Raw genomic sequence first — 11,443 nt, 5'->3', positions numbered from 1 at the left:
ATTTGATTTTGGGTGAAAACAGCCAATGAACTGAATGGTATGCTGTTAATTGCTATATAATGTTGTATGTCATCACTACTACGGTTGCTATATGGTATCATGGTGGAAAGCTCCCAAAGTAATAAAAAATGAACTTTCATTGAACCAGGCAATGTGCAGCGGTGATGGACCGAGGATGGACTTCAGGATGCAACAATCCAACGCCACGCACAGCGCCCCTCTGAAAGAATCGTACAGTTCTGGTCCCTGCTATACAAAAAGGATGTGGACAGGCTGGAAGGGGTCCAGAGAAGGGCCACCAAGATGGTCAAAGGACTGGAAAGCCTGCCATATGAGGATAGGCTGGGAGAACTGGGTTTGTTCAGCCTTGAGAAAAGGAGGCTCAGAGGGGAGCTCATCACCGTGTACCAGTACTTAAGGGGTTGCTACAAAGAAGATGGAGACCCCCTTTTTACACGGAGCCACATGGAGAGGACAAGGGGGAATGGACACAAGTTGCTCTTGGGGAGATTCCGATTGGACACCAGAGGGAAATTTTTCACAGCGAGGACAGTCAACCATTGGAATAATCTCCCCAGGGAAGTGGTTGACTCGGCCACGTTGGACACCTTCAAGGGTTGCCTGGACAGGGTGCTGGGCCATCTTGTCTAGACTGTGCTCTTCCCAGAAAGGTTGGACTAGATGATCCCTGCGGTCCCTTCCAACCTGTGATTCTGCAATAGATGGAACCCAAAGTCATGGACTAAATGAACTGAATGGACAGTTCACGGCCGTTTTACAGGGGTGGTTCATAGGCTAGGGGAATGATAAATGAAATCTCTATATTCTGTTAAAGGATTAGAAGGTGGGTAGGTGTTATTGAAATTTTATTGGATAGTATGGGACCTGAGCATGATGTAAATGATATGGAATAAGGGGTGGATACTGTCATGATTTTATCTGGGATAGCGTTAATTTTCTTCAGTGCAGCTGGCATAGTGCTGTGCTTTGGGCTTAGTATGAATACAATGTCGATAACACACAGATGTTTTGGCTGTTGCTGGGTAGTGCTTGTACTAGTGAAGGACTTTTCCAGCTTCCCATGCTCTGCCAGGTGCACAAGAAGCTGGGAGGGGAGGGGGCACAGCTAAGAGAGCAGATTCAAACTGGCCAAAGGAATATTCCATATCATGTAACATCTTGCCCGGTATGTTAACTGGGAGGAGCTGGCCGGGGGAGGGAAGCGGCAATCGCACCTCGGGGACGGGCAGCGTCAGTCAGCAGGTGGTGAACGGTCGTATTGTTTGTGTTTGTGGTTTTTTCCCTTTTTCCCTTTTATATTATCATTATTGTTATTATTATAATTATTGTTTTATTGTAATTATTAAATTGTTATTATCTCAACCCACAAGTTTTTTTTTTGTGCTTTTGCTCTTCCGAGTCTCTCCCCCTTCTCTCCCCCATCCCACAGGGGTGGGGGCAGTAAGCGAGCGGCCGCGTGGTGTTTAGTTGCCGACTGAGGCTGAACCACGACAACCTATATGGTACTATTCCCACAGTGCTGTCTTGGTTCGGCTTCCTTGCTCTTCAATGGCTGTGCCACCAGCTGGCAAGAGTTGATATTACAAGTTACAAAGATCAGAAGGAAAATACACCCAAGAAGGCCTGTAATGACAGCCAAGCAAATCTGCAGCAGCTAGGTGGGAGCTGGAGGCAGGCAGTAGATAGTGTTGAAAGGAATAATGTGCACTGCCACCATCTTTGCAGTGTACAGTAAAAGTTTGTTCAGCAGCACAGACCTGCTGCAGGCTCCAGGCCAAGGAGCGCAATGGATCTCATCTTGGTTCCACAGCCAGCAATTACGATGGCCAAACACACGCGCCAAGCACAGCCAGTGAGAAAGCGCTGAGGGAACCTGGGCTGTTCAGTATAAGGAGTGAAGACCATGGCCATGAAAGGGTTAAAAAATCCCTTTCAACAAAATGAGATGAGCTGCCCCACAGAAGGGAACAAACGGCTTCATCTGCACAGTGAATGGGAAAGCAAGGGGACCTGCAAGACATGATGGGACAAGATAGGTGAATGCTAGAATTAGCTGCTGAGGGAGGATTTGGACTCTTCATTGCTGAGATTTAAACTGGACACACATCTAGGAGCTCAATGAGTACTGGCTGTCTCAGTACTTCCTGAGGTCCTCAGCCATCCCCAATCCTTTTTTGGTCCTGCAAGTCAGCTGACAGGTCCCACACCATCTGAATGCTGTACTTGATGGAGCATCCGATACAGCTGGGGAGTTAGTAACCCTCATTGCCGGAGCCTTTTCTATAGCTTAAACTGTCCCTTCACGCTCCTCTCACTTTCGTATGAGTCATAGGGGTAGCTACAAAAGCATTAGCCTAGCAGGGGAACCCTTCTGTGCAAGCATGACCATCTAGGAATGCACAGCTCACGAGCTCATGAGCAGTTCAGCTCCAGCTTCCACACTGAGTGGTCAGCACAAGCTCATCCAAATCCATGGCTGTGACGGGAGCCACAGGCTGTACTGCTACCAATGCCTTCTAGCCTCACCCCACCACACATCTAACCCATCATCTCTTGCATGTCTCCAGGGCCAGGGATTTGTGGTTGGTTTTTTTTTTTCCATCTCTCAGCTCTCAAACAGTTTTGGTATAAGGCTCAGTAGGATGGCCGTATAGTAGTCATGTGCCTTTTAGATTCTCCTCTTCCGGCATCCACAAGCATCAGTAACGCCTACTACAGGGAGCAGAGATGATGCAGTTGGAGACATGACCATGGAAACTAGCACCTCAGGGTGAGGCCAAGTGTGAAGATTTTAACCCCCAACATAAAGCTTCAATCTCTTAAGGACATTTCTCCTCTCCAAAAAATAACCTTCCCCATTCTAGGCAGGGAAGAAGAGGCAGGGAAATAGGACAGCTGGACAGAGGCCTCACTCTCCTGTACAATGAAAATATGGTGGTACATAAGGTCTTCCTGAAACAGTCCTATACCTAACTGTCTACCTATAGGTATCTGTGCTGCCCAATGCTTCTAAAAAGTACTTCCTTCTTAGAAAAATAAAGTGGTTGAAAGGAAACTCTTGCCTCAGAACAAATGAGGTACCAGAAGACGAGAACAGGAAGGAGATATTTTGAAGAGTGTTAACAGTCCTATCTCTGCCATTAGATACATTTCCTATGGAAGCAAGGAGTGTTACTGCAGCTGTACAGAGAACAGGACTGATGTTTAAGCTATGAAAAACAGGAATAAGCTGAGAACCTACCCTTGGGATATCAATCCACTCACTGGTGAAGGAAAAACAACACATTTAACTATCTCCTTTGAATCAGTCATGTCACCACCACAGAGGCTGGACTGTTACAGGGAGGAACCCAAGCCCACTTGCTCTCAAACTGCCCTGGATTTACTTGCAGTGGGATGATTAGCAAATAAAGGAAACGATCAGCCAAGCCAACACACTATACAAATACATTTTATTTAGAGATAACCATAGTAAGAAGCACAAATACTTTTTGTTCACCAATTTTCAGATCACACAACTTTAAGTAGTGGAAAAAAACCTGCAGTTAATTACAATTATCTATATAACAGAGCAGTAGTAAAAGATCCATTTGTCAGACTGCAGCATGGTTAACGATACTCAGGTGAGAATGTACAGATCTAGGTATTTTAGAAGTGCATGGGTCATTGCCACATACACTAACGTACTTTTTCAAAGAGCAACATCTTTCTGACATGTGAACACAGTAACCTGGTTAATGCAAGATGGAAAATTAGGCTCTTAATTTGATCTGGAAATGTATCTATTAACAGTTTTCCTCCAAACAGCAAATTAAGAGTTATTTGTGACCGACACATGGAAAGCAATCTGTAAAAATCACTGTTACATTGTCCATGTAGTCAAGCAACGCACAGATTACCTAAAATGATCAGTTCCAGACCGCACCTTCACAGCTCTTCTACCACAGTCATCTTCAGAAAAGTCCAGAGTACTCGACTGCATTTAGTAAGCTGGCAGAGGAGCTGTAATCCAAGTTCCAAACTCTTGCACCCACACCAAATTCTTCCACAAGAGAAATCTCAGTCCTCAAACTTCAAGAACCCCATGTTCCGCCTGCAAGCATGTCAACTGGATCACATATTGCTGGGTTTACTTTTAAATTTCCATCTAAATGGAGGGAAAAGTAGGAAGTGGTACTGATCGGAGAGAGTAGCTGCATTGGTTTAAAGTTGTATTTAACACATAGAACCTGGACTCTTCTCTCCAGTGTCTGTTTCAAACCAAGGAAGTTCAGCAGGTTCTACTGCTCAATGCAATCCCCATTTTGCTTTTAAATAGGTATATAGTGCTGTATGGTGCTTGGGAAAGACCAGCAAGGACTGTTGTGTGGATGATTACACTTAAGGGCAAGAAACAAATTAAATCAGTCATCAGTTAAACTTCTTCCATTGAAAACAGAGAGAGACAGAGACCGACTCTTGCACTGTAGTTGAGAGGTACATTTTGCATTGATGAACAGAAAACCCCAGTTTACATTGCAACTTTCTGTGAATTAGAACACAGACAAAGCTCCTGTTAAAGCAATTTTTAAAAAAGAAACCCAAAAGCTCAGTTACTGTTCTTCTATTTAAAATTCTTAAACTGCTCCCTCACCTATTCTACCCAGAGATACCTTTCCACTTGGTGTGTGCACAGCTGCTTTTCCTCCCTAAAATTCATGTAAGAAATCCTTGTTTCTGTGTACTTTGGAAGTAGACAAATAATTCTGATGCCTCACAGGATGGGCCCCTGTACCACAATCAGGAGAGTTGAGAAAGTCAGTAGGATTTCATACATATGCAGTGAACCCCAGAATAAACAAGAAAAATAAAAGCCACCAAATTGAGATAGCCAGCAGTACAGGAATCAACTCCTTTATGAAGCAGGAAGGAGTTTGGAGCAAAGCCTTTCAGACTGAAAAGGGGATAGAAGTCCAGAGATATCCAGGGCTGAGTCAAATGAATAGGGAGACTGTAAGCAATGCCCCAATTCAGCAAGCTACTGCCTAGGCAAGTAAACTGCAGTAGGGCTTAAACAGGTGCCCCCGGGCTTTGCAGAACTGATCCCCAAACTAGTAAGCCGTGAGAGGACAGGGAACTTGCTCAAGTCCTGAGAGGTAGAGGGTGGCAAGATGGGAGCGAAGCTGGGACAAGAGGCTGAGAATGGAGAGACAGCGTTTTGAACGAGAGTGAGAGAGTCCATCAGAAGTTACTTATCCAGACCTTTTCGGAATAGTCCCACAATCACACCTGCACTGTGAGAGAAGCCCAGAGCAGACAACTGCAGCTGTAAATCCCAGCTGGCCTGTTATACCCCTGCATGTACAGCTCATGCTGATTCAACAACCAACCAGGTGGAAGGAGCTGCAGACAAGGCCCTTTCACTCCATCATGTCAGCAGGAAGCACATGGAGGTGGCTGGTGGCAGCTGTAAAGCACACTAGTCATAGTCAATCACAAAAACAAAGTGCATTGGTAACCTTGAGTGATGAGGGGGAGAGTGAGTGACCGCTGAGGAAACTGGTTCTTCCCCATGCCATCTTCACATCTAATTTGAAGAGGGATGACCAGCAGTTTCACAAGCTCTGAGAGCAACTAATCTGCAGTCACATAAGCATAAGGCATGATGGAGCAAACCCTCAAGACTTCCATTGCTCAAACACTCCATTACCAGCTCATCTCTGAGCATAGCCAGCCTTTGGCATTACTGCTGGCCAAAGCTCATTATAACAACTTTTGCCTTTTGAGCACAGAGTTAGGGTTTAGCTCATAGACCTACTATAGCACAGTTTTTTTTCCACAATCCACCAAATACGCAAAAGAAAAAAGTCTGTGGAGAAAGCCTTTAAATGGGATCAAGTCAGCAGAAAGTCACTGATGCACCCTCCTGGTTTTGCCCTCAATGTAATCTTTAGTTATAACATCGAGTAGCAGCCAAAGATGCCAGTTCTCTGGTTGACTAAACCACCACTGATCAGTTTAACAAACACACTGGGTGCAGACACAGGGCTCCTCCACTTCCTGATCTGCTGACATCCACTGTACAATACAGATGCAAGAGATTCTCAGCTTCTGTAGACTGTGCAGGAATGGAGTCCCCACTTCCAAGGCAGCAGCCAGCCACTGAAGTTTATGGTAAAAGCACAGAGTGCTCTTTCTACAGTGGGCTACAGGTTTTATTATGACTCAATATTTTTTGGACTAGGCAAGCAGCTTTGAACTGATTATTAAAGGTGAACTAGGAAGAAAGGGGAAAAGAGGAAGGTGCTAAAGATTACAAAACAAAGTTAAACCAATCTGTTCTACTCTGAAAAGTGAGTGTGATAAAAACAGGACTTTACTGAATTTGAAGAAACTCAAAAGTTAGCAAGAACTAAAAAGAAAACTCCAGATTAAGTCTGCACTGGGATACAGAGAACAAATACAGTTAGCACAGAAAATATACATACGTTAGAGCTCCTTGACTATGTATTAGTGTCAATACACTGATGACTCATCGTACTGATTCTAAAAACAAAGGTAGCCTCATGGATCAACAGAATGCAATACTACTTCAGTTAATTGTGGATATGCATGCCCATTGAAGGCCACAGCAAGGGAAGAAGTGTTTCTGTTTCCATGCTCTTATGGTCAAATTAACCTTACAGCTCGGAAGGGACAGCTTGTATCAATCACACCATCCTCTGCTATCTGCATAAGAGACAAACTCAGCCTAAATTCCAGATGTCAGTTGGAGTTTAAGATATCCTTTGCCAATTCAGAAAACAAAGCCAAACATGTAATGTCTTTGTATTTAAGAAAAAAAAAAAAAAAACAACTTCTCAGAGAAGAGAAACAATTTACAAGGTAACTCTGAACACTGAGCCCCATGTACAGACAGGCTGGTTTTCAGTACTATCTGCAATTTCCCACTGTCCCATTTGCAAGCTGCATTAATAATTTTGAACAGTTTTACCTTACAATTAAAAACGTGCACTGTAGCATTTGAAGAGAGCTGTTACTACTTCACTTGACAGCTTCTGTGATAGTTCGGGATCCAGTGCTGTTTCTGACACAGCTCGCAACAGAAAAAGCAAGCCGAGAAAGGCTCTGTTAAATGGGTGGAATTGCAAGAGTTGTTAACAAACATCAGAACCTGGCTTTTGTACCTAATCCAGGCATCAGCAAGTCCTGATTTTTTGTTTTGTGTTTTGTTCCCCCCCCACCCCCACCCAAGGCTTTGGATCTTATTAAATATATTTGGGAAAAAAAAAACCATTAAAACCAGTTCACTCTAAGACATCCTACCCTCAGGCAACAAGTTGTGATCACCGTACATTGTAAAACGCCTTGAGTAGTTTGTGCGTCGTATACATCATAGGCAATGGGGAAGATCCAGCATTTGTGTACACATTAACATACACGCAAGCACTGCTAGATGTCACAGGTAAGACTGATCCCAAGACAAACCAGTGCATTGATTTGTGTCTACACCACATCCTAAAGCGAATAGAACAAGTCACAAGTAGCAATACAAACCTGTTGCAACTTCAACATGTACATCTTAGAAAAAGATGATGCATATACCCAGCCCTAAGACAGTGACAAGTTTGTGAGATAACTTTACAAAAATTAAGGTACCAGAAGAGGAAGGCACATTAACCTCTGGTTGGTCTGTTTCGGTATTATTTGGATGAGTCATAGTGATTTATATACCCTGAGACTGTGGGAGGCCTTGAAAAGGAAATGAGACCAGGTGAATGGAAAAATAAAAAGTACAAGTTTAATGAGATTTTAAGATTCAGCACCTGAATTTTCCCTAGGAAACAGTCTAGGAAACAAACAGGAGGAACTGGAGCTCCATGCCCGCTCAGAAGGTTATGACATCATAGGAGTAACTGAAACATGGTGGGACAACTCAAAGGACTGGGGGATTGCGATGAACGGTTATAGGCTCTTTCGTAAGGACAGGCAGGGTAGAAGAGGTGGAGGAGTTGCACTCTACATTAAGGAAAACCTCAAATGTATCAAAGTCAACTATGGTGATTGCGACTGCTCTATCGAATGCCTCTGGGTTAAAGTCTAAGGGTTCGTCTCCAAGCAGGACCTCACAGTGGGCATCTGCTACCGACCTCCTAACAACAATGACAGTGCTGATGAAGAGATACTTGGGGCACTAAAGCAAGCTTCTGTCCAACAGAACCTGGTCCTTATGGGTGACTTCAACTACCCAGACATCTGCTGGAAGAACAATACAGCAGCTCGCATGTCATCCACCAAGTTCCCGGAATGCGTAGAGAACTGTTTCCTGATACAAATGCTAGATGGGCCAACCAGGAATGAGGCACTGATGGACTTGCTATGCACAAACCAAGGAAACCTACTTTGTAGTATCTCGGTTAGTGATAGCCTTGGCTGCCGTGACCACAATATTATGGAGTTCGGGATCCTGCTGAGCGTGCTGAAGGTCAGCTCTAAGACAAGGGGCCTGGAGTTTAGAAGAGCAAACTTCAGCTCGCTCCATGGAAGACAAAGGAGCTAGTGAGTGCTGGGAGTTCTTCAAGAACTCTCTATTGGAAGCACAAAGCCAATTTATCCCCTACAAAGGAAAGGGAAGTAAGCGGAGAAAGAGGCCCCCTTGGCTCAACCATGACCTCCTGGGTCTACTCAAATCCAAAAGGGAAGCACACCAGAAATGGAGAAGTGGAGGACTAGCCACTGAGAACTACAAGGGCATTGCCAGAGAGTGCAGAGATGCAGTTAGGAAAGCAAAAGCCCAGTTAGAATTGAAACTGGCTGTAGACATCAACAATAACAAGAAAGGTTTCTTCAGACATGTCAACCATAAGCAGAAACAGAAGGAAAACATAGGGCCACTGTTAAACGGAAAAGGAGAGTCAGTCACCAACGATGCAGAAAAGGCAGAGGTTCTCAACACTTTTCTTCACCTCTATCTTTACCAACACTGTTGCGTCCCAGGCTTTGGGAACAAAATTGCCGATTGATCCAAACACCGACCCACCATCAGTGAAGGAAGAGTTAGTACATGAATTACTACAGGAGCTTGACCCCTACAAATCGATGGGCCCTGACGCCATCCACCCGAGGGTGTTGAGCGAGCTGGCTGACATCATCGCAAGGCCACTCTCCGTAATCTTCGAGAAGTCATGGAGAACGGGGGATGTCCCAGAGGACTGGAGGAAGGCAAATGTTACCCTTATCTACAAGAAAGGCTCGAGGGAGGACCTGGGTAACTATAGGCCCATCAGCCTTACTTCAGTCCCTGGGAAAGTTATGGAACGAATCCTCCTGGGGGCCATCACAAGTCAAATGAAGCACGTGATTGGGAAAAGCCAACACGGCTTCACTAAGGGCAGATCGTGCTTGACAAACCTGGTGGCCTTCTATGACAAAGTGACTTGCCTGGATGACATGGGGCGGGCAGTGGACATTGTCTACCTAGACTTCTCCAAGGCCTTTGATACAGCCCCCCACGGTCTCCTCCTGGAGAAATTGATGTGTTACGGCCTAGACGAGTGGTCTGTGCAGTGGATGGGGAACTGGCTGACAGGCCGCACCCAAAGGGTGGTGGTAAATAGCTCTTTTTCCAAGTGGCAACCTGTCACAAGTGGAGTCCCCCAGGGATCAATATTGGGCCCAATGTTATTCAATATCTTTATAAGTGAGCTGGATAACGGCATCAAGTGTAGCCTGATGAAGTTTGCAGATGACACCAAATTGAGTGGGGAAGTAGACACTCCAGAAGGGAGAGCTGCTCTGCAAGAGGATCTGGATAGGCTGGAAGAGTGGGCCAGCAAGAACCTTATGAAGATCAACAAGGACAAGTGTGAGGTCACGCACCTGGGATAACATAATCCAGGAGTGCAGCACAGACTGGGATCCACCTGGCTGGAGAGCAGCTCTGTCGAAAGGGACCTGGGGGTCCTGGTGGACAGGAAGCTCAACATGAGCGAACAGTGTGCTGCTGCGGCCAAGAAGGCCAACAGGATGCTGGGTTGCATCAAAAAGGGCATCACCAGCAGAGATAAAGCCGTCACCATCCCGCTCTACTCAGCGCTTGTCAGGCCACACCTGGAGTACTGTGTCCCGTTCTGGTCCCCGCTATACAAAAAGGATGTGGACAGGCTGGAAGGGATCCAGAGAAGGGCCACCAAGATGGTCAAAGGACTGGGAAGCCTGCCATATGAGGATAGGCTGGGAGAACTGGGTTTGTTCAGCCTTGAGAAAAGAAGGCTCAGAGGAGAGCTCATCACCATGTACCAGTACTTAAGGGGTAGCTACAAAGAAGATGGAGACCCCCTTTTTACACGGAGCCGCATGGAGAGGACAAGGGGGAATGGACACAAGTTGCTCTTGGGGAGATTCCGATTGGACACCAGAGGGAAATTTTTCACAGCGAGGACAGTCAACCATTGGAATAATCTCCCCAGGGAAGTGGTTGACTCGGCCACGTTGGACACCTTCAAGGGTCGCCTGGACAGGGTGCTGGGCCATCTTGTCTAGACTGTGCTCTTCCCAGAAAGGTTGGACTAGATGATCCCTGAGGTCCCTTCCAACCTGTGATTCTGTGAAATGTGGGGGAAGAGTCTTTTGGAGTAAATACAGTAAAAAAGGGATTTCAAAAACCCTTCATATAAAGAATCAAGGAGGTTAAAGCAGAAAATTGGTTCAAAAAGGTGTACAAGACTGTTGGAGACCAACAGAAAACTCTGCCAAAAAATAACTTGCGTTTAAATCAGAAATCAATGGCATCACACAATTTTGTTGTTAAAAAAAGGGAAGGAAAAGTGGAAATCTGTGTAAAGATCAGCATTTATAAAGAGTTATCGTTAGCTCCAGAGACCAGCATAATTCCCATGAAGTCCTGATGGAAGGGGGCCTCCTGCCACAAAAAGTTTCGTTCCAGACGAGTCATAGCAGTGGGTGTAAACAGCATTTGGGAAGAAATTTGTGTCAGAAAAATAATTCCTCCAGGTTTCATCATGATTCTGTTAAAGGAAAGTTTAGATTGTTATTGTTGCCAAACAAACCCAAAACCTTGTTGCACAAAAGCAGAAGGTAGCTTCCAGAGCCTAAAAAGGGATCTTTTCTGTTAATACTCCCTGAAGCTTCAGACAGATCGACTTGAAGACACCAGAGTCACCCTGAAGCTTTTTCTGAGGACGTTTGGGCCAAACATTGGAGGGGGGAAGGTGAAGGGTAGGGAAGACAGCAAGTTTCATTAGTTTTTAAAGTTATACCACAATGATACAAAAGATAGAGAGAAGTGAGAAAGCCATTAGCTGCTTTATGATAACATACAGGAAATGGAACTCAAGCGCCTGCTATGGCATTACCTTAGGAAGCCACAGTTTCTAAAATTGCACACAATTAAATCTCTCTTACTTTGAGTACTACGTTAGAG

General features: G+C 45.0%; 1 protein-coding gene across 2 annotated transcripts in view; it reads right to left on the bottom strand.

Moving 5' to 3' along the window:
* Positions 1-3,456: 3,456 nt before the first annotated feature.
* The window catches only part of LOC142049366 (DDB1- and CUL4-associated factor 12-like), a 42,517-nt gene continuing 34,530 nt past the window's right edge, over positions 3,457-11,443 (bottom strand). The window contains exon 9 of one of the 2 annotated variants that reach the window (XM_075077025.1): positions 3,457-4,546. In XM_075077025.1, coding sequence (XP_074933126.1) covers positions 4,532-4,546 — 15 coding nt within the window. In that variant the 3' untranslated portion in view covers positions 3,457-4,531. Of the gene's footprint in view, positions 4,547-10,783; positions 11,028-11,443 lie in introns of those variants that run through there. The other variant, XM_075077024.1, reaches the window with a different exon arrangement.

Source organism: Phalacrocorax aristotelis, chromosome W (genome assembly GCF_949628215.1).
Source record: "Phalacrocorax aristotelis chromosome W, bGulAri2.1, whole genome shotgun sequence".
Taxonomy (NCBI): domain Eukaryota; kingdom Metazoa; phylum Chordata; class Aves; order Suliformes; family Phalacrocoracidae; genus Phalacrocorax; species Phalacrocorax aristotelis.
The sequence above is the reverse complement of the archived record's forward strand: the minus strand, read 5'-3'. Positions and strand labels throughout refer to the sequence as shown.